General features: G+C 41.8%; 1 protein-coding gene across 1 annotated transcript in view; it reads right to left on the reverse strand.

Annotated features, from left to right (window-relative positions):
• The window catches only part of LOC124776997 (circadian clock-controlled protein daywake-like), a 42,028-nt gene that overhangs the window by 2,067 nt on the left and 15,220 nt on the right, over positions 1–24,741 (reverse strand). The window contains exons 2-5 of the mRNA XM_047252246.1: positions 15,335–15,427; positions 10,090–10,225; positions 7,361–7,494; positions 2,107–2,259 (exon numbers count right to left, since the gene is read on the reverse strand). Of these exons, the coding sequence (XP_047108202.1) occupies positions 2,107–2,259; positions 7,361–7,494; positions 10,090–10,225; positions 15,335–15,427 (516 nt within the window). The remainder of the gene's footprint in view (positions 1–2,106; positions 2,260–7,360; positions 7,495–10,089; positions 10,226–15,334; positions 15,428–24,741) is intronic.

Genomic DNA, 24,741 nt, shown 5'->3' on the forward strand with positions numbered 1-24,741 from the left:
TTAAAGCACTGGGGAATGGAAGACTATGTACACATGACAAGGACACCTTGTGGACCTATCATTTTCGGTTTATTCACACTGTAGCTGTGCTATACAATATCAAAGGCCATAGTGATCATACTAACCCGAGCTTTGCCATAAGCGTAAAAACGTTGATGAGCGTGGTATAATTATTGAACTAATGTTGTTACGAATACTCTTTGATTGTTTAGACATAACTTCAACATTCACGTACATCCTTTCACGTACATCCTTCCTCTCAAATTCACGAAATTAATGTAGGTTAAACATGTGACAGCAGGGTGTGTTGTTACAGAAGTTTGTTCTAAAGTACACAAATGATATTAGATTTGCACATAAAAACACGTTGTTGTATCGACGAAGTGAAAGAACACTAGGAAATGTCAAACAAACAAATTGCGCAGAAAGAGAGTTTCAGTGGGCATACAACACTGATGTACTGAGGTGAGTAGTTCAGCTTTTCCATTTAGTTGTCTTATATTTAAATCGCGAGGAACAGGGATAGTTTTAATCGGTTATGTCGATTTGATATCAAAACACTTATCACAAAGTAAAAGATGTTTAATCTATTTGAGTAACAGCTATATTTCACTTCCGCATCATAAAAAAGTTAGGTAGGGACATAAAAATTACACGAGAACCGTAGAAGGCAAAATAGCCTAATTCTATTGAAAGACTAAAATATGAAGCTTTTACTGTCAAGTTCTTCATTCATCCATTTCCAAAAAAACAACTTGAGCTTATTTCGAAATACTATTTAGCCTGCTCTCAGAATAAATTTCCCTGTGCAGCTGGGTTTGTGGTGATGAGAAACAGCGATTGAAACTGTGTCACAGGAACTCGCAACTGGGACCCTCGCCTTTCTACGTACGGCTTCCGGCCCAGCACCCAGTTTTAATCTACCATGAAGTTTCTCATCAGCGCACAATCCGATCAGAGTGAAAATTCAGTCTGGGAACAATCTCCTGGGTTGTAACTAAGCAATGTCTGCGCAATATTCTTCCTTACAGAAATGGTAGTCCCGCAGTGTGTACAGGAGAATTTCTGTGAAGTTTGGAAGCTGGGAGATGAGGTACTGGCTAAAGTACAGCTGCAGGGCGGGGAGCGATTATTGCTTGGATAGCTCAGCCGCTGCAGGTACGGTCGCTTAGCTTGTTCGGTCAGAGGGTTAGCTGCCCTCTCTAATAATAAAAATTAGAAAAACTGAATGAATGGATCATCAACGAACTTCCACGGGTGTCGTGGGATGTCCGCCCTGAACAAATGTAAGAAACAATAGCGAAGATAATGAAATTTTAAAAAAAGTTGGTAAATCACTTGCTGCGAAAGGCAAGGGTCCCAGATTCGAGTCCCCGGCCGGCACACTGTTTTGAATTGGAAGTAAGTTTCGATTTTAACTGCTGATTACAATTCCACAGCGACTTTTTTCTCTCATGAAATTAACCGAAAAGCTTTCGATTCCTCATAAATAAGTGGGTCGAGAGGTCACCTTTTTTATCCTTTATAGCGGACTTCTCTGCCAAATAAGGTTTTAAATATTTGTTGTCATGAGAAATGAATTTTCAGTGTTTCCCGCCAGTCCTTTGAGTTTTGCATTCCGCCATCATATGTAAGGACATACCCACTGAATCGTGCTACTGTGAATGACTCATTTTACAAGACGGAAGGATCCAGCCTTAGAAACCTATAAGATATGCACAACTGCCCAAGTGAAGCACTAGAATATCTAGGTTAAATGAGTGCCGTAGTACTGAACTTGAAAAACGTCTTTTGTATTGCGTGTTTTTTTAAAATTATGTATTATATACTTTGTGTGTGATATCTACGCGTTTGTGTTACAAAATGAGTAAATAAATATAATAACTAGATCCTTATTTAGAATCTAAAAATGCAATGGAAGTAGCAAGCATACTTGGAATATTTAAGTTTACTATTTACTAAATGTGGGATTGACTGTTGTTGAAAGATAGTTATTCCCTCAGTCTAAAAGCGTACTAGTGATAGCGAGACAAATAAAGCAATCTCAACTTGACCTATGAAGTTTCACGTGCTTTATGAGGGTCGCTGTATTCCTCTCTGACTCACCCAGCAGTTTGTCACCGTTGAACAGGTTGTCGAGCTGTATGTAGGTCCGGCTGGTGTCGAAGGTGGGCGTCGCCTTGGTTGGGTTCAAGTACTCCTTCCCGTCCTCCTTCTTCACCAGCTCGTACTCGAACTTCAGCGTTATTGGTACGTCAACTGGAAAACACAGGCTAGCCTAGTAGGGCAATTTATGTACCTCTATATTTTTGGCACCACAGGTTGAGTCTAACTTGTTGTTAGGCCAAACTTGTTATATCTCTTACCTTCTTTTCTTCTTTATATTATGTATGCCAATAAAATTGGAAATTTGTGGTAAGAACTACGGGACCAAACTGCTGAGGTCATCGATCCCTTGGCTTACACACTAATTAATTTAACCTAACTTACGCTAAAGACAACACACACACCCATGCCCGAGGGAGGACTTGAACCTCCAACGGGGGGAGCCGTGCGAACCGTGACAAGACGCCCAGACCGCTCGGCTACCCCAGGCGGTTGGCAATAAATATAATAGAAGCAGAGACAAATTAATTGCAGATGAAAACTGAAGAAAGAGCTCACATAGGTAGAATGACCAGATCTGTTAAAAATCCCTGGATGACAAAGGAAATATTAAATTTAATTGTTTAAAGGAGGAAATATAAAAATGCATCAAAAGAAATAGGGGAAATAGCATACAAACGCCTTAGAACTGAGATTGACAGAAAGTGCAGAATGATTACGTAAGGAGCTGTCTATGGGAAGTTTAATGTGACGTTTGACGAAAAAGGAGACAGCTATATGAATATCAACAGTTCAGACGGAAAGCCAGTAATAAGCAAAGAAGGTAAGGCTGAAAGATGACGCTCTATATAAGGGCAACTAACTTGAAGACGGTATGATATGTAGAAAAGACGAAATAGCCGGAGATGGGAGACATGATACAGCGAGTAAAATTTCACAGAGCACTGAAATATATAAGCCGAAATAAGGCCTCGGATACAGTAAACAAGTTCAAAGAGATGTAGACTGTGGTAGTTACACAGAGATGAAAAGAGCTGCACAAGATAGAGTAGCACTGAAAACTGTACCAAACCAGGGTTCGAACAGAAGACCACAACTACGCCGGCCGGTGTGGCCGAGCGGTTCTAGGCGCTTTAGTCTGGAACCGCGCGACCGCTACGTTCGAATCCTGCCTCGGGCATGGATGTGTGTGATGTCCTTAGGTTAGTTAGGTTTAAGTAGTTCTAAGTTCTAGGGGACTGATGACCTCAGATGTTAAGTCCCATAGTGCTCAGAGCCATTTTTGAACCACAACTACAACAACAGAAACACTGGACATACATCTCCACAAACATTTACCGATAAATGTCAAGGGTAAATATCAGTACTTCATTTGTGATGTCCACCTGAATATAAGACCTTTTATTCTCTTCAATTTTGATACACAAAATAGCGGCTTAATCTCGCAGAACAATGGTTATGTTAATTCTCTCTTTCTCTATGAGAAAAAAAGTCAACGAGTAAAGGGTGTGCAATAGCAGAGATCTAAATTACTCGTGTTTTGTCTTAGATGGAATAGGCAGACACTGCTAGACCATAGAGGTAATTAAAATGATATACATTAAATATTTTTTTAATTCAGGCTCTACACTCTATGATTTGTGTGTAAGAGCTGGAAAGCTTCCTTTCAACATAATCTGATCAGTAAGTGGCAAAAGTTTTCCTTCCAAAGAGGTTAATGTCGAGAGCATTCCATAGCATTCTAGGGGTTCAGCGATAACTCTACTACTCCACTGTACAATCAGGGCACAAAAGAGCATAATTTGCTTAGCTGTAGAGACGTCCCTTCAAACTAATCTCTGAATTTATAGATCGTTGATCTTGTCCGTCGAAAACGCTGACTTGTTTCTCTGTTGCTGGCTTCAATGGTTGTTACACTGCGAGTTTCAGTAACGTGGATCTGTTTTGAAACTCAACTCTTCATGCATTTGTGTCATCTATGTACTGCCGTTCCATGTTTCTTACTAAACAGAGTAGATGACAGCAACTCAAGACTCATGTCTGCCGAAAGGGCACTTGAAGCAGCAACCAGTGACTAGCTGAATTCCTTGTTAGGTTAGAATCATGTGAAAATACATACTTTTCCGTAGTAACTTGTGCTGTCCCTTCGAACAGAGCACGATGTTCTCTTCCTCCATGTTTAAAACGACGAATTATGCTGTAGCTCAATTTCTTTTCACAGGCCTGCACAAAAGTAATTGTTACTTCTATTACGTGTTACGTAGTGTGAACGGTTCGTCCTCTCAGTCATATTCGACCGCTTGTCTCATAAAATTCTTTTAAAACTTTCTGTAATTTGTGCCAAAATATTGACTGAAGCCAGATATTTCATTTACAGTGTTCATTTCTTCTCGAAAACAATTAAGTTACTCTTTGTCATTGTTGATTTTTGAATGATATTTTTCACTGCAGAAATTCTCCTCTAGTTACACTAGGCAACACTGAAAAAGTACTTGGGATGAAATAAATGTTTGTTGACTGTGTCGGTCACATTGATAACGAAAACCACAATGAAATACGCGAATTAGATCTCTTTCCACGTTAAAGGGGGTGCATTTAATTACACTTTTTTAGGATTCATTGTCAATCCCTTCCCATATAGGCTTCGAAATCCCGTTCATGGTAGAAAGAGTGATGAAGTTTGTCGCCCGTGCTCGAAGCAACACGGCGAAGGGGAAAAAGAAGCGAGGAGCTGAGCATGTTTCATTTCAGCGTAGTTTCTATCTGTTACAATCTGTGTTCCGTTCCTGTGTTGGAAGAGGGTGTTACTGAAGTGTAGCTAGTGCGTGGGGTCATTGTAATTACTGTGATTCATTGTACTTTGCAGATGCGTAATCGGTGTTGACATTTTGCTGCATTCGCGGACAGGCTACACTGAAATCTTAAGGAGGTCGTAACGTCATATATTAGGAAGGAGTACAGACTGTGCTTTGGCTGTGACATCAGGGGCCAGTACAAACCGTGGGCTCCTCATGTATGCTTCATATCTTGTGTTTAGAGTCTTCATTCGTAATGGAATCGTAAAAGATCTTCCACGGGACTTCTATACCCGTGATCCGGCGAGAACCATCAAACCATGGGAGTGATTGTTATTTTGTATGACAATTCCTTTAACACATGGCATTTGCAATAAGAGAAAGTCTTTCTTGGCGCATCCTAACATGTCGTTGGCCACGTGACCAATCCTCCACGGAGACTGCCTGTTCCTACCTCACTTGACAGTGGCAGTGACAAGGGCGGTAGTGAAATTAGTGCTGCACCGTCATCTTCAAAACCCAATTCTTCGGAAATCCTGATAATAATGAGTATACAGAGATTCGCAAAATAACACACTAGGAACTTAATGACCTAGTGAGAGATATAGAATTGCCTAAAGGTAAAGCTGAACTGTTGGCGTTGAGACTACAACAGTGGAACCGTCTTGATAAAGTGGTAAATGTGACAGCGTTCCGCAATCGCCGTATGGCATTCCATCCACTTTTAGAAAGCGAAAAGAACTCGGTATTTTGTGGAGATTAACAGCGAGTAATGGCAGCTATGGAAAATTTCCGGGGATCTGAAAGCTACAGGCGTATTACTTGGGCTACAACACGGCTACCAAACTATGTTGCTTCCTGGGACTCTGGGATAGCAGTGTCAAAGCTCTTCAATACAAAAATAAAAAAGGGAGATTGACCTAACCGTCAACCATTTGAACCACTGATCTTGTCGAATAAGAAAACTCGTAATTCTCCATGCTCTTCATACAAAATTCGGCCTAACGAAAAACTTCGTTAAGGCCATGGACAAAACTGGGAACCATTTCTCTATTTGAACGACCAATTTCCACTCCTTAGTGAGGCGAAAATAAAATAGGGGATATTCGAGGAACCAAACATATGCAGACTGTACAGAGGTCAGCATTTCAACACCCCGTGTCAGGTGATGAAAAGTTAACTCGGGATGCTGTCGTTCAAGTGCCAACAAACTCTCTACGAAATAAGAGAGCAGAAAACTTTAACGATATTGTGGCAAATCTTCTGCACTGCTACAACAGATTGGGGTTGCAACATGTTCTTAAAGTTACAATTCCTGGATTCTCACTTGGACTTCTTTCCTGACAACTGTGGTGCTGTTAGCAACGAGCACGGAAAACGCTTCCGCCAGCAAATTTCGGAGGAGGAAATGAGACACCAGGAAAATGGCGTGTCTCAGTGTCAGCCAATTACTGCTGGACACTAATCAGGGAATCACCAGCAGAAAACTACAAACGCCAGGCAAAGCGGTTAAGTCTTCAGTGCCCCCCCTCTGAGAGACAACATCAAGGTCTATACATGTATCAACTTAAACCTATAGTCATCATAACTTCAAAACGAGAACTAATCTTACACTTTCATTGACGTTTACGTCATCAGCACATCCTAAAGCATAGAGATTATCTGTTTTTATGCCAGTTACAGAAAAAAGTAAAGTTTTGTTACCTCGTTTTATCATTATCTTAATCTGGTTGCTGGAAACTCTAAATTTTGCTCTTTTGTCATGAACAAATCATTGTAAAGATTTTTGAAAGTCATCTGAAACTGAAACAGCTATAACTTATTAGCTGTTACTGAAGTTCTTTGTGCAGTTAATTATCGTTCATGGCAACGAAAACAGTATCATAAGGAATATTTGACGTCGCTGTAAGATTTTTTGTTATATTTTTCTGACATACATAGCCACATATCAAATTAATGTCCAGCTAGAAAAACGTAACTAATTTCATGATTATTCTCCAGCTATAGACCTGGCAATCAATGTTTCACCACGATGTCTTTTCTGTAAGACTTATTTTTGTATGGAGCATAAATGTTGATAGATAATCATCTCTTTCTTGTCCAGGTACAAAATTCGTCGATGAAACTTGTGTCCTCTTTAGAGGGACCAAGTGATTTCTTATTGATATCTACGGAAGGGGATTGCCTTGGAGTGTAATGTGTGTTAACATTCAGAAACGTAACTGAGTGATATCTAAATGAACTTCCTGTGAATTAGTTGGTGTATTTCATAGAATACATAAAAAAACATGTAATTATTGAAATTACTAATGTGAGTATGATTAGATTCAAAATAATATGCTATTATTAATCGAGGTTTTTAGTTAACAAGCCAGCAGAGAGCATAAATAAATTTCAGAAACAGCTATTGCGAGTTTCACTTAAATACGTGACGTGGTTCAAAGTCGCAAAGTACTTACGGAGAGTAATGTTGGCGGGACCACTGCCTTTCAGGGGCAGCACGAGAATCTTGCCGTCCACCTGGTAGTCGGCTAGAACTTGCAGCCGCGGCAGGAAGAAGCCCCACTCGAACTTCTTGCCTTTTGGGTCAAATCTACGACAAAGGTTACATTCCTGTACTGCCATGCATGTTAAACTGAATCAGTGGAGATATAAAAGAATTCTGTTGCGTTAATGGCATTGAATAAGATCACTCGCGGGAAAGTAAAAGTGCTTTAACTTCAGTTCTGACGCTCTCTGCTCTCCATGAATTTCTGCAAAGCTGCATCTACTTACACAGGAAATTTAACTATTGGTATACTTTGTAATAAATAAACGGCTTACAGTTACTTTGCCCTAATATTTCATAGTGAAGCAGTGTGGAGGCAGAGCTGAGAATATATGAAAAAACTTATTGACTCCTATTGTGTAGAAGTCCATAAAAACGTTAGCGATGTTAGTCCCAGATGAAACAACAGTGTAGTGGGTTAACAAACTGAATTTTCTTATAGGTAGAAACTATTTAACATTTTATAATATTTCCTAGACATAAAGTACATTACTCCAATTATTTTGTGAAGACCGCCGCATCTGTAGAAGTCTACATCCCTTTCGTAAACCCAATTTACTCCAAGAACTTCGTTCTTGTCTTCCAGTCTTGTTGTTCTCTCTTGGTTTATGTACACATTGTACATTTTTCGTCTTCCCTTGTAGTTTACCCTTATTTATCTCGGATTTCAAACGTTTTACGTTGGCGAATGTTTTTCCGAGGTCGACAGATTCTCCCCTTTGCTACAGCCAAACTGATCGTCATATAAAAATGTGCTAATTTTTTTCTGTCAACTTACGCCACCTAGGTGTCGAGCGTCATCTTGCTCTCAAGTAGGACGAGTAATATTAACCCCTGTCACGTTCTCTAAATGCGTCAGCAGCGCAAGTGAACCGTATGGCATCAAAATATGCCCTCTGGGAGGATTGTCCGTCACTGTGGTGTGGGCGAACCACATCGAAAGCAATTTTGGTACCACCGGGATAACGCAGACGCCAAACGTGCACATGTGCTTGGACTACTCGACAGCCGCGCCGGCAGTGAGGTTAGCCATGTCATCCAAACCGACCTACGTCCGGAAAATATGTTACTGAAAGACTTCATGGTTAGGACGATCGTTGCACAGGAGGAAATAGAAGGTCGTCACTGTACCTGCGGGACCTCCACACTTCGGCTGGACCAGACGTACTGTCACACTTCTACGGTGCATATGCTTGCGGAGCTGCATCGCACCCTCCTTTCGTCAACTCAAGAGGTGTACTTGAGCAAGCCGGTAGAGATCGCGAGCGTACTAAACGAGACTGCTGCTCCACAGGTGTTTAACGCAATGCACAACTTGCAAAGTTCGCTCGGACGTTTTGACATTTCAGAGAGTGGTTTATGATCGGGTCCTTTAAAGGGAGATAGAATAATTTGTGCAATCGCTCGACTGTACGGGATACACATGACAGCATGCAAACGGTGTTTTGGAGTGTCTAAACCGTCCCTTGAAGGCAGTTACATTCCACCACACAATTGATTCGTGGATTGATGCTCTCCCAACTGTGAAGTTGCGATTGTGCAGTGCAAAAAATGCCTGCAGGTGTCCCTACGGAGCTAGTCTGTGGCGAATGTCTGCGTCTAACAGGAGGTTTCTCAACCAAACCGCGGCTCACCACGGTACAGTCAAGATATCCTTGCGGGTCTCCAGAATCAAAGGGAGGTTCTGCCACTGAATGGAACTAACGGCACGCGAAATAGACTCTCTCTCTATCCTACGCTCCCGGTCCTAACGAATCCTACTCCCACTGAACTATTTTCTCCTGTTGTTGACGTCACCTTATATTCATCCCTTGACAGTTCCTTATCTGGTTTGCAATTCAGCTGATCGCCGTTTCGTCCTCTGCCAATGACGTCATTGCTTTCAGTACGGAGGGCGGGAGGTCTGCACGCCTCTCTCCCTGCCGTTGTCAGTTTTCTTGCCCTGGAGCCGCTACTACTCGGACCAATAGCCCCGCACGTGGTGTCTCACAAGGCTGAGTGCTCATTTTTCCACGCCTCCAGTCTAGGAAGTATCTTCGGCAATACAGGGAATCGAACACGGATCCTCCACATGGCAGTCTATCGTTCTGACCCCTCACCCATGGAGACGGACTAGCAACTGTAGGTACTTAATAAATGCCACACTTCAAAAAAATCATGATATAGGTTCTAAGATCGAGCTTCATCCTGGTCTACCTCCTTAAACGCTCTAAGCATAGTTCACCTTACGTTAATTTTACGTCGTTCATTGTTTGTTTGTCTATGAAGCTTTTGCTGCGTTTGCAAATAAACTCGCTTTGTTTTCAGAGCAAATTTATAACATAGTTGTTCATACACAGTAAGTCCTTCCTATTCCTCACAACTTTGCTGGGTACATACCTATCTGTACAATATCCTCGTACTTCGTCTATTATGGTCCAAAAATTTTAGTCCCAGAGATGGATATTTATTACTCAGGTTATCCAAATCGTTGCATTTACTAAGACATATATCCCAATGTTCCTTCACATTCCTACTGACGCCCGTAGTCTGTGATCCTGGGGGCCTCATGACCACTGGTTCGGTACTCTACGTTAACTAAGTCTGATATTTGAGGCGTGACGCGCTGCCCTCTGAGAGTCCAGAGCGGGGCGCACTTACACAGAGGATCGGAACTCGATGTCGGTGATGCCGTGCAGGCGCACGTTGCGCAGCGTGATGTTGAGGCCGCGGTCCGCCACGCTCACCTCGCTGATCACCAGCGGCTCCATGCTGGGCACCCGGTACTTGGGGTCTCCTGCAACAGCACGAGTAACAGGTGTGGAGCGGGAACGGGCTTCAATTACAACCACTATGCCTTCGTATACACACGTTTTACGGGGGCGTGCTGAAAAGTAATGCTTCCGAATGTTTTTGAATGGAAACTCTTAAACCTTTTTGAATAAAAGAAACGTTATTGACATTCTGCACTTTTATTATTGAAACTATATATTTATTCCTCAACATAGTCACCCTGGCGACGAACACATTTCTCCTTACGCGAGACCACTTTATTTATACCGTCGCTGTAGAATGTTTGTTGACGGGGCCACAGCCGCACCTCTGCTTGCACCGCTTCATCATTTTCAAACTGAAGTTCTCGAACGTGTTCTTTGGCTTTTGGAAATAGATGAAAACCAGATGGTGCCAAGTCGTGAGGGTGACCGATGACAGTGAACCCAAGGTGCTCGATTACTGAAGAGGTCGTAGCGCTCGTGTATGGTCTGACATTGTCATGCTGAAGAAGAGGGTGATCTGTGTGTGGACAAAATCTTCGAATTCGAAACTCGATTCCATCAAGCTGTTCCACACTCAACGACATAGTTACGTTACAAATCGCCGTGTTACACGTTTCAAGGCATGACTTTGCAGCACGCCCTCGTATACGAACGATGAAAAGATAATCTTTTGTCAGTACGGCGCTGAGCTGCTTACTGTGGAATTTTGTTTTTATGTTGGTACATTTTACGCAGCAACGTAAGTCATATTTAAACGCGATTTGGGTAATACCGTTGTCTGCACGTTTTTCTGAGTTAGCCATGTCCCGTGTGTTCTCAAATAGATAAACTGTGAACTACGTAGTCTCCAAACTTTCGTACTTGACGATTGTGGCAACGGAATTTCATTGAAAGTTTTCGAATATTTACAAAACATTGATGGCTGGCAATATTGGCAAGTTATCGCACCTCTGTAGGAATTGGTCCAGGTGAACGACTTCCCGAAACAGCAACCACAGTTGGTTCAAATGGTTCAAATGGTTCTGACCACTATGCGACTTAACTTCTGACGTCATCAGTCGCCTAGAACTTAGAACTAATTAAACCTAACTAACCTAAGGACATCACACCCATCCATGCCCGAGGCAGGATTCGAACCTGCGACCGTAGCGGTCACGCAGTTCCAGACTGAAGCTCCTAGAACTGCACGGTCACAGCGGCCGGCACCACAGATGGAAAACATCGAGGAAGTGTAGAGTGTGGTGTTAGGGTACGTACTGCTGGAGTATTCTATTTGTACCTAGTGCAATTGGCTTATCAGTAAACAGAATGTATCGTGTTTTCCAATAAATTATAAGAACGCTATCTGCAAAGTGACTGTCGTGTAGTTTAATGCAGGCAAAAGAGATTGCGCAAATAAATGTCTCCTCATGTTCAGATCTTATTAAAACAAATTAAAATTTTTTGTATAATATTGCTATGGAGAGAGTGATACATCCACAACTTCTAGACATAAATGAAACTGCAGTCTAAGTAGTCGGAAGAAGCCAGTAACCCTGCACGTCTTTGTGAGCAACGGAAGAAAAGAGTACTTGAGAAGAAGCCCTGAGGCCTCGTATCCATAAATTCATTAATGGAATTTACCGGCACACAAAGGTTCTTCAGCAATGAAATCTGAAGCATGAATTGTTAGAAAACTCGTTTCTCAAACGTGGGATCTGCTGACATGCGTCTAATTCCCATGTATGACAGCATTCGTGACTGCAAGCTATGAGAGCCTTCGTCAAGAATAATGGTTCACATACTGAAATTAGTTATGGGAAGAAAAGATGGACTAAAGGCGTGTAGCTGAAGTGGATCTACGATGAGTAATATGTGCATTTTGAACCAAAAATCCCAGACGAGAAAGTCTCGAAGAGCTGGAGATATTATACATGATAATTAAAAAAAAATCACTATATTCTGTTAGTTCTGAAATGCAGCGTTGCCTACTTTTTGGAATTGTTTCGATGTTAAGGGCATTTTGCATCTTGGAGGTGCCAGCGATGCTGGTGTCCTCGTACCGTGAAATTGCACGTCTCGTAATGAATCTGCCTATTAAGAATAAAATACGTTCGCAAGGATGTTTAATGTTGTAATGTAATAACCTTGGAGGTACATATAATACGGGGAGATTGCGCTACACACATAGGCTTTAAACTGTTTTAAAGCCGCGCCGCCATGTTAGACTCCCCAGAACATTGTAAGAGTTTTGCTTACGATTGATTCTTGTTATACCGTGTGTAGTGTGCACGCAGGAGTTAAATGGAAAATATTACAGTGCTTTCGTGAATAACACAGTGTCAGGATGGTATTTTCAGACTTTTTTCTAATGTTGAATGAATATTTGAAACAATAATACGACTCATTTCGTCTCGTTCATGTAACACACTTTTTGTCGTATGTTTCGAATAACCAAGACCACAAGTTCGTGATGTGAAACGCTGCTATAGTAATACAACTTTTTCCTTAATATGTTCTGAGGAAACTGGTATTAGGTCTACGCACTCCTCCCGAAAATACAGATTATACTTTCCTATGTTTGGTCGATTGCCAATCTTTCCTTCTCATACCGTTACCGAAAGAGCTTCTCGGCTTGAAATAATAGGAAGTATGACGTCAAATGACAATTTTTATTAAGAAAACTTTCAAGGTGAGCAACATAATTCTGTAGTATCAGAATACTTCCTCCATTTTCTGGATACAAGTAAGTTATGTACAAAAAGATATATATTTTTTTTTTATTCTCCCGACAAAAGTGAGATTTGGCAGTCAGAACGTGTGACTTCTTAACTAGGAAACTACCTCATTTGTCTTGATAGGGGTGTGTCGTAATCCTACATTTATATTCTGGAAAAAGATCCTTGATTATGAGTTAATTACACTGATGAACGAAATCATTATCATCACCTGCTAGACTAAACATTGGTCCGACTTGCCACAACGCCAGAATTGTGTTATAGTGATTTGGGAAGCACGGTCATAAATTAATGTTGATGTCTTGGCCACAAAATTCGTCTTACCTGAACCAGAAGGAACACGTCTGCGATACAGTCAAACTTCTGTTCTTGCGACATAAACCCGCTACTGCAGATTACTTCCTGATGAGACCAGAATAGCGATGCCTTTGGTACAAATGCCAGTGGGCAGGCACATGACCGTTTAGTACGTTTAGTGATTTGATTTTTGGGCTCTGTAAGTTCATACACAGGTATTATTTTACTTGTGCAGTGGCATGGTCCAGTACTCTAAACTCGCTAATGTTGGTTAATTCCCCACATTATTCTAAGCAGAGCACAGGTCACATAACTCCCATAAATTAAGTGTCGTTGGTCGTGAAGCTTATAACGTTACAAGCCATGGGTTTTATACGTATAAATTGATCAGGGCTGCACTGTACCCGCCAGGGTAGCCGAGATCGCTAATGCGCTGCTTGCTGGACTCGGATAGGCCCGCCGGCCCCGAATCGAATCCCTCTGGAGGATTAACGCCAAAGCCCGGTATTCCAGCCAGCCTGGGTGTGGTTTTTAGGTGGTTTTCCACATCCCGCTAGGTGAATACCGGTCTGATCCTCACGTTCCGCTTCACTTGCACGACTCACAGACATTTGAACACGTTCGCACTATTTTATGGCTTACACTAGACACAGACAGCTGCGGTACGCTACTTACATCCCGGGGGGTTTGGGGTGGCAGCAGGAAGGGCATCCGGTCACCCTCTGCAACTAACAATGCCAAATCCGTAATGACACGGCCGATCCCGCATTAAAAAGCGGGACAAAGGCCGAAAGGAAGAAAGCAAAGGCTGGGATGAGCAACATGTAGCTGACGAGTGAGGCCGGAGAGCAAAGTGAGCGAGGTGTATGCCGGAAAACAGGATGGGACAGCCGACCCACGAAAGGCTGTGCAGCCGCGTCCGGAAAATTCCGCGTCGTTAAATAAACCGCATTGCCGAAAGCTAGCTTGCAGCATGCTCACACGGCGAGGTTCTGAGTGTATGCAACACTGAATTGTATACTCAGAAAAAGAATAAAAGAAATCGCAACAGAATAACGATCCCAATTAATTTATTACTACCGATGCATTACACAGAATTTAGAACATTGTCGAAGATTATTTAACTTTTTTATTTATAAGAAATATTCATTACGACACTGTGTCACAAACAAATGACACTCCATGTGAAGGAAAGTGAAGACATCTCCAGAAAGAGCCTACATGACACATTGCTACACCAAAAGAGGAATGTATAAACACAAATATTGCGTTGCAATGCTTGTGGGCAAAACAGAAAGTCCGCCAGAGTAGCGCAACCAATGTCCTCTGCGTAAATAATTTGTATTATTGTTCTTTATTTAGGTATTAGTATGAAATTCCAGTGCTGTTGTGAGTGTGTCATTTCAGTAAAGCAGTAACATAGGATATGTCAATTGTGAACTTCACTAGGTTCCAACAGTTCCGATTCAAAGTGTAAAATACTTTTCCAAAAGACATAATTTCACCTATATAATAAATTAATCTGTCTCATACTGGGTTGCAGATGTAATGTAAAAATATGTCTTATTTGGTTAGCATAAAGTATGTTCAAAAATTGTAAATAATTTGGAGTGATGGTACAGAAGTTAAGAGCTAACATGACTCGAGTAGTGATCACAAGACCAAGTCGAGGAGGGAGAGAACAGAGCGGGGCTAGGTGTTCTTTTGTCGCTGTCCTTGGTTGGGGCAAGAAATGAGCGCCTAACAGCCGCTGGCGTGCTTTTGTTAACGTGGTAGGAATTTGGAACTTATTCACCTCAGTAAAAACAGTTTGCGTGTGTGGAGATGCACGTTATTCTTCATGAGTTGGCCTGAAAAACTGTATTGATCTTTGTATGTTACTCTGTAACTGAATAGACTGTGTGAACTAGATAAACGTTGGATCAACATGGGAACAAATCGGGCTCGTCTGCTGCTAAGCACTATGTTCAACTCGAATGATTCCCCTTTCGTCTCAGCTCCGTTTGTATTCTCTTCTTGCCACGTCAAGGGGAGTGGTCATAATATTATGGCTCGTCTGTGTACGTCAGTAATGGCGCAAAAAATGTTACAAATATTGTAGATGAAATGTCTCACCTTTTAGGATGGATGGTATCGCCTCTCGACCATTCTTCAGTGAACATTCATTCAGGCCAGGATCGTTGATTTTGCAAGGCTTGATGTAGCTCGCTGGAATAGAAAAAATTTTTATCGTTTATTCGTGTAGAAATGGCAGACGTTACAAACAGAAATAGATACGATGGAATTACCTTAATAATTAACAACTGAACTCTACAATTCTATGGACACGACGGCTGTTCGATGAAAAAAATTCAGTGCGCATGTAAAACCAACAGCTGAAATACTATGGGAATCAGAACTCTGTCGTTCCTCTGGGCGAGCGGGAAGCTGGGAATTTGGGCCTGAAGCGAAGCGCGTCCAGATGGCGGTGGAGGTTGAGGCAACTGTTCTAGAGAAGCAGAGCATCCTGATCCGAAACACATTTTCAAATCTCGCCGCTGCATTTCCGCTTTGACCTGCGCGGCTGGAACCCGTTATTTCCTTTTTATCTCTTTTCCATCCCGTCCCTACCCCCGTACTCCCCACCCCTCTCCCCAATTATACATGTAATCGTACACAAGATCGCTTGCGAAAAGCATATTGAAGTTAATTAACGTGTGCAGTAAGACCACTTGTCCGTTCGTTCGTTGTATTCTACTAATGTTATAAGATAATCATCGGTACTCTACAGTGTGTACAGGCCCGTGCACAACAGTCCACGCTATCAATATTTTCCAAAAATCTGGCAGTCAAAATGTGATTTTTCCGAGGCTCATATGCAGGAGTTCTATTGATTACAGAGATAAAGGGTCAAGAGTTTTGGATAGCCCTTGGCCAAGTGACCATTTGTATAGCTATCAGAAGAAAAGGGCCGAGCCTTCTGTAGCTACCCTACACCACAGCATCAAAATTTAAACATTACATGTTTCCTGTAGCCCAGGCAAATTGTGCGAATCGGTTGGTTCTCTTGCGGTAGGTGTGGTCCGGGGTGGACCTTAGGCGGCTTATAAATGCACCATTTGTTCATGAGCGGCTACTGAGGAAACCTCGAAAAACCATGAATTTTGGCTATCAAAAATACCAATTATTGTGATGATGATCACTTCTATAATTGCTATTCAAGGCAGATTTTTTACCATATGTTCTTAAGATTAAGTTATCGGGGAACCAAGAAACTTTTTTCGATATCACCAACCGTTACCGAGATCCAGAGGTTGAGGGTTACCGTACTTATGCTCGTAAAACACGCAAGTAACATACGGTCTGTTTAACTGACGTAGCGAATACATGGCAAAGGTACTAGGGTCATCGCAAGGGATCTAAGGCCACTTTTCACCAATAAAACTTTACGACGCGCTCCCTCTGTACAATGGTCACATTACTTCTATACAGATAAATCCAAAATTGTGCTATGGTGACAGAAATTGGCTAAAAAGTATCTTAAAATGTCTGCCACAAATTATGTAATACTGGAGAGACTGTAAGTTCATCAAAATATTTCTAACAAAGTTTTTACTCCTTTCAGATATAAATCATAAGCAAAGCATTTCCGATGACATGCGTTCGATGAGTAAAGTATACAAAAAATGGTTCAAATTGCTCTGAGCATTACGCGACTTAACTTCTGAGGTCATCAGTCACCTAGAACTTAGAACTAATTAAACCTAACTAACCTAAGGACATCACACACATCCATGCCCGAGGCAGGATTCGAACCTGCGACCGTAGCGGTCTCTCGGTTCCAGACTGTAGCGCTTAGAGCCGCACGGCCACTACGTAAAGTATACAGAAAAAATGAAAAAGTAAACAGTTTTATATTAATCTTACATTATGCGTACCTGTTTGTTGTTTATATGTGTCGAAGTATGTACAGTTAATGTGTCGAAGTACATAAATAAAGCGTCGAAACTTAAATGACTTACAGAATTGGTTTTATGTAAGTAGCACACCTTGCTTTAACAGGGAAAAGATGGAAACCAACGAAAAAATGCACCTGTTAGCACAAAAAAGTCAAATATGATCCTCTTTAAAAAAAACTCTGACGTAGGTGGGGAACCAGCTGCACCAATCCACATTCCGCCTTCCCCAACAAATATTTTGGCATGTGAACATATTCGCTCATTTTTGTGCACAAAAAGAATAGCAGAGAGACAGTGACGGTGGAACAGAGAGCTGACAGTGCTAGTGGAGAGAAAGAAATAAGAGACATTGATGGTCAGTTAGAGAAACTGTCAATAAAAGAGAAAGAGAGGTGGATGGAGATAGAAGCAGTGGAAGGAAAAGAGAAAGTAGACGGTTTTAATGAAAAATGCTGAGACTGTACATACGACTGTGGGTCTCCAACACCAGCGAACTTTAACACGTTGACTGAAATTTTAAACACTTGGGCATAGAAAAAAAAAACTAGTTAGATCCCCCAAGATCCAACCAAGTTATGGTGGAGACAGTGGCAGTGGGAAAGTGAGTCAGAAGGAGAGAGTTTAAGTAGAGGAGACAGTGGCAGTGGGATACGACGTAAATCAGTGAGAGAAAAAGGAGACTGTGGGAGAGAGATATAAAATCTAAGAAAAAAAAAGACTCGCCATGAAGGAATTATCCGAATGGAATGGAAATTATTAGATGTGAGGTACGTGTACAGCAAACAAATGATTACAATTTTATAAAAACTGAACGATTTATTCAAGAGAAAGAGCTTCACAAACTGAGCAAGTCAGTAACGTGCTGGTATTTATGCACGCAGGTATTCGGCTTGGCATTGTACTTACAATTAGGGCCAAATCGAGTAACTGCCTGCAAATGGCCAGAGGTGGACCAGAGTGTTGTTAGCTTGCTCTTTCTTTGAATGAATCATCCAGTTTTTCTGAAATTTTTATCATTAGCTTGTCTGTACATGTATTTGGTTGGTACATAAGTTCGTAGGTTTTTTGTTTTACATGTTGGCATTCCGGTTTCTACGGGCCAATTTATCGATTGTCATGTTTTACCAGTAGTCCACGGTTGCTATCTGAGTTTACATACTGTCACTTTGTCATCTGGACGTAGTGAACGATGCTGTGGATGACAGGAAGTGGAGCACCAAGTGGAGAAATCGAAACATTTCCGACACATTCATCTGTTTGAGATCAGTAGAGGGATGACAGCAACGGAGTAATCAGAAACATTTGCGTCATGTACGGGGATAACACCACTTGACAGAGCACAGCAAGGAAACGGTTCTCTCGTAATAAGGAGAATTATTTTGACATTACTGACTTTCCACGTTCGGGAAGACTTCCGGGGCTTGATGAAGGTCGTTGAAACGCATTCATCCACAATGACCGACGTCAGTGTATTCGAAAAATTCCAGATGTGAAGAACTGTGATCATCGTGGAACTTTTCTATTTAATGGAGAAGGCTCAAAAATCTGGTGTACAGGTACGCCCTTTTCTAAGCCTAAATCACAAAAGTCAGCGGGCGCCATATGCGTGCCTCTGCTTTTACGTTATCAATTGGCTCGAGAACAACACGGTCCAATCCTATCCTGTAACGTTACTGGTGATAAGAAATGGTGTCTTTATGCCAACATAAGGAAAAGAAAGGAATGGTTGAGCCCAAATAAAGCAGCCCCGTACAAAGACCTGCCCGCATCCATAAGAGATAATTTTATGCCTCTAGCGTATCTGTGAAGGTGTCGAGTAATACGAATCGCTTCTACAAGGTGTAATCATCATTGATGACATTTATTCTCAACAACTGAAACGTATTGCAGACGCAGTCCAAGAACAACAAGAAAGAGTGCGTGAAGTGATTCTACTCCACTAGCTTCCTACTAGAGTGACAAAAAACGCTATACAGGTTGTTGAGTCATACCGCATTCACTTTATTCACGTGATCTTGCGCCTTCAGATTTTCATCCTTTCCGCTCTGTCGAACAGCCTTCAAGGAATTTCCTTTCCGGATTAATATGCACTCAGAACATGGCTCGACGAGTTCTTCGCCTCAAAATCACATGGTATCTACAGTCGAGGAACCGAAAAGTTACCCGAGCTTTGGACGGCTGTTGTAAACAGCGAAGGAGAATATATTATTCATGGCTAAAGTCTCTGTTATGTGTATCTGTTGTGTTTATTAAACTTATGGAAAAACGCTAAGAACTTATGCACCAACCCAATATATCAAATCTGATTCTTTCGTGATCAGTAGTTCTTTTTGTCGGATCAGGTCAGGAATTGTTTTTCTCCTGAAAATAAAATCATGACTTTGCCATCCAGTCCTTCGAATTAAATTATGATTTTTCAGATGTATAAAATATTCCGGGGTGCATCCCAAGGGGGGATACAACTCGTCCGCAAATGAGGACATTGTGTTCAAGTGGGTGCAGTATAATTCGAGAACTCAAAGTATTTTATGTGATTTTTATTTCATCAAAATACATAAACTACACAAAGCTTACTCAATAATTATATACATAAACTATGGCTTTATCCTTGTGAAGAACTATAATCAAAGAAACATATTTTTCTATCCAGACATAAGTGAATGTTACATTTTACACAATAAAATTTGGTATTGCCTTTGCAACCCGGTTTCTTGCAGTCAAACGATTTTTTGCCACTGACCACTGGAACATGCTCAACGTTGTCCAAACTACCGTCAGCTTCGGAACGAGCTTCCACGTTGACCCGTTCTGAAGTACTTGGCCTCTCACTAGAGGGACACCCCTTTTCCTGGCAGCTGGCTTATCTATTCTTGTCAGTACTTTGCCCACATTTGCCCTAAAGTGAAGCAAATCAAGTGTCTTATTTTTAGGAACACCTAAATCTCATGCGTTTTTCTTGTAATCAGTCCATGCATTTACGCATGCAATATCAATTGCAAGAACAAACATGGCTTTCAAAAATCGTGGTGTGTGCCGGAGGGCACTTTACGTGCCACTGTCATTACCTCCCTTTCCTGTTCCAGTCGCGTATGGTTCGCGGCACGAACGACTGCCCGAAAGCCTCCGTGTGCGCTCGAATCTCTCTTACATACGTGATCTCCTCGGGAGGTATAAGAAGGAGTAAGCAATATATTCGATACCTCATCCAGAAACGCACCCTCTCGAAATCTGGGCAGCAAGCTACACCGCGATGCAGAGCGCCTCTCTCGCAGAGTCTGCCACTTGAGTTTACTAAACATCTCCGTAACGCTATCACGCTTACCAAATAACCCTGTGACGAAACGCGCCGCTCTTCTTTGGATCTTCTCTATCTCCTCTGTCAACCCGACCTGGTACGGATCCCACACTGATGAGCAATACTCAAGTATAGGTCGAACGAGTGTTTTGTAAGCCACCTCCTTTGTTGATGAACTACACTTTCTAAGGACTTTCCCAATGAATCTCAACCTGGCACCCGCCTTACTAACAATTAATTTTATATGATCATTCCACTTCAAATCGTTCCGTACGCATATTCGCAGATATTTTACACAAGTAACTGCTACCAGTGTTTGCTCTCCTATCATATAATCATACGATAAAGGATCGTTCTTTCTATGTATTCGCAATACATTACATTTGTCTATGTTAAGGGTCAGTTGCCACTCCTTGCACCAAGTGCCTATCCGCTGCAGATCTTCCTGCATTTCGCTGCAATTTTCTATTGCTGCAACTTCTCTATATACTACAGCATCATCCGCGAAAAGCCGCATGGAACTTCCGACACTATCTAATAGGTCATTTATATATATTGTGAAAAGCAATGGTCCCATAACACTCCCCGTGGCACGCCAGAGGTTACTTTCACTTCTTTTGACGTCTCTCCATTGAGAACAACATACTGTGTTCTGTTTGCTAACAACTCTTCAATCCAGCCACACAGCTGGTCTGATAATCCGTAGGCTCTTGCTTTGTTTATTAGGCGACAGTGCGGAACTGTATCGAACGCCTTCCGGAAGTCAAGGAAAAAGGCATCTACCTGGAAGCCTGTATCTAATATCTTCCGGGTCTCATGAACAAATAAAGGGAGTTGGGTCTGACACGATCGCTGTTTTCGGAATCTGTGTTGATTCCTACAGAGTAGATCATGGGTTTCTAGAAATGACATGATACGCGAGCAAAAAACACGTTCTAAAATTCTACAACAGATCGATGTCAGAGATATAGGTCTATAGTTTTGCGCATCTGCTCGACGACCCTTCTTGAAAACTGGAACTACCTCTGCTCTTTTCCAATCATCTGGAACCTTCCGTTCCTCTAAAGACTTGCGGTACACGGCTCTTAGAAGGGGGGGGTGGGGGTGGGGGTGAGTGTCTGGATATGCTGTTTCGAGCCACTTATTGATTCAACGTAAGACCAGAACTTCCTAGGATTTTCTGTCAAGTCGGTACATAGAATTTTACTTTCGAATTCACTGAACGCTTCACGCATAGCCCTCGTTGCGCTAACTTTGACATCGTTTAGCTTCTGTTTGTCTGAGAGGTTTTGGCTGCGATTATATTTGCAGTGAACCTCTCTTTGCTTTGGCAGTAGTTTCCTAACTTTGTTGTTGAACCACGGTGGGTTTTTCCCGTCCCTCACAGTTTTACTCGGCACGTACCTGTCTAAAATGTATTTTACGATTGCCTTAAACTTTTTCCGTTAACACTCAACATTGTCAGTGTCGGAGCAGAAATTTTCGTTTTGATCTGTTAGTCTAAAATCTGCCTCCTATTCCTCTTGCTAAACGGATAAACATTTCCCTTTTTTATATTTCTATTTACTTCCATATTCAGGGATGCTGCAACGGCCTTATGATCACTGAATCCCTGTTCTGCGCTTACAGAGTCGAAAAGTTCGGGTCTGTTTGTTATCAGTAGGTCCAAGATGTTATCTCCACGAGTCGTTTCTCTGTTTAATTGCTCGAGGTAATTTTCGGATAGACGAGGACTCCATGATTCGCATGTAAGGATTCCTAGGAGAAAAAGAAGGAAGTAAGGGTTTAACGTCCCGTCGACAACGCGGTCGTTAGAGAGGAAGCGCAAGCTCTGGTTTTTACAAAGAAGGGGGAGGAAATCGACCCTGCCCTTTGTAAAGACCCGTCTCGGAATCTGCCTGGAGCGGTTTAGGAAAATCACGGGAAACCTATATCAGGGTGGTCGGACACGGATTTGAACCATCGTCCTCCTGAATGCGAGTTCCGTGTGTAAATCAATGCTCCACCTCGTTCGGTATTGTTGCTAGGATACGAGTATGTTATTCCTGACCACTTAGTGGATTCTCCTGAAAGACAAAGTGTATGGTATCCGCAAAATCGAAGTACGCTGGATAGATGCTGAAGCCATTAACGGTATAAGACAGAGATTCTCGCTGGTAAGTTGTCGTTATAACTTGAAGAACCAGTCTGAGTCCTGATTTACTTGTACATAAATTGCCAATAGCATTTAAGAAGCAAACGCTAAGAACTTGCTATGCAGTTACAGAAGCTCAGAACATATTAATAACAAAGCCACAGTTAAGGATAAGGTGTGGTTTGAATGTGCTGTACAGCAGAGTGGGGAAAAATTGTAGACCTCTGTCCGGAGTTTTGAAACTGCTACTGTTTGGTTGCAACAGAGGCCACTCCTTCAAGTGTGGCTGTTGTGGAACTGGTTTGGCACACATATTGCATTTCCAGTTGCGATAATACCGACCTCCGTCTCGTAGAAGTATACCGCAGACATCGAGGCCGCCACGTGACTCTGGAAAGGCGACTCGTTTACCAGCTTCAAGGTTCATCCGGCAACTGACGAGGCAGCCGCGTACCCTCTGGAATGTACGAGCGATCTAATAGCAACGGCACTGAACCACGATCCTTTCTGTTGGGCGAGGGATGTCACTGCCTGTTCGCCTCTAGATGAATTGTAATTTCTTTGATGTTGTTGTCATCGTCTTACTCTCGGAAGCTAATTTCTCGTAATTTCAAGAGGAATCATTTCTATCATGTACGGTGTCTTTGTTTTAGAATTTCTCTCTGTGACTTCTTTCCCTCTGCCTTAAACGACATATGGCGAATAGTAAACGTCGTCTGTGATTATTTTTTTCTGGTAACCTGTTATGTATCGATCCCGAACTGAAGAACTGTACTCAGGTGTGTGCGTGACATGAGTCTCACTCGGGGATGACATTTTATGAGCTTTCCCAACAACTGCATGTATATTACCGTCTAATTTTGTCCGGATATAGCGGACATTCAAAACGTACCACATTTTGAGACAAACGGTACGAATTTTTTTTTTTTTCTGTTCAGGTACATTCCGATATATTTTCTTATATTCAGAATAAACAGCCAATAGTTTCACCATTGTTTTGTTAATCTCCAAGTTTTCCTGTATTTTATGCAGTTCTGTGTGTATAAAAAAGAACTGTTCGAAAGGGGTCTCAGAAATATATCACTGGTAGCGAATCCAATGTAAAGGTAGTGGGTCCCAAGACTGTAAGGCTGTTCCAGGGTAGGCCGTACTCAGAAATAATTATTAACAAAACAATTCGATATGTTGTGCTGTGTCTGATTTAATTAGCATTGAAGTTATGCGATCTGGCCTCCGTGCGCGCAAATTTAAGGTGGCCGTCAGTAGCGTTGTTGCCAACATGTACTTCGTATGGGTTCCTAAAACTGAACAAGAGAGCGATGCAAATAGAGACATGGGACGATAGTAAGGATCGAGCCCGAGGCAAAGGCAGAGCAGTCTCTAGCACTATCATCTACGCTATGAGACCAACTAACACTAATTATATCTGGTGGGCCGCTTGAATTAGCACACCTGATTGGCTAACTTCAACGCCAACTAACCCGGAAACGGCGCAATTTATCGAAACTTTTTACTTAACAATTATTTCTCAGCACAGCCTACCCTGTAACGCGGCTTACAAACCCAGCCGTTTCGGAAATGCACCCGTCCTTCTCCCGAAAGCCAATTATCAGGCCCTTTGGAGTCAGATAAAGATTTTCAGACTGTTTCCGATCAACCTGAATACAGCTAAATTAACCAGCTACGTTGTAGTCCTACAAGTTATATCAACTGCAACAACTCCTTTTAAAATACTACAGAAGATGTGTCACCCTGTTAGCTAGTAGATAATAGGAAACAATTATTCGTCTGTGGTGATTTCGGTCTTGTAACTGAGAACGTTGTTTTCGCAACATAGAGACGGTTACGCTTCTCATGTAGCAAGTGCACCAATATCATCTTGTACTCGATTCCACAGTGTATGAAAATGAAAAGCTGATAGTAATGTCTTTTTTCCATCATATTTTATATGCTAGGCAGATATTACTTGTAAGGAGCCCTTGTCACTTCTTGCAGGTGTATTTGCAACTTTGCATCATCCTGTACTTCATTGAAAAATCCTTAGAATCTGCAAATTTTTTGTCTATTTTTAGTCTGCATTCCCTACGATAAGGTCGGGTGGTTTGTTATAGAAAAGACTCAGAGTACACTTGGACCTTTTAACTCAAATCCCAGT

Source organism: Schistocerca piceifrons, chromosome 2 (genome assembly GCF_021461385.2).
Source record: "Schistocerca piceifrons isolate TAMUIC-IGC-003096 chromosome 2, iqSchPice1.1, whole genome shotgun sequence".
Lineage (NCBI taxonomy): Eukaryota > Metazoa > Arthropoda > Insecta > Orthoptera > Acrididae > Schistocerca > Schistocerca piceifrons.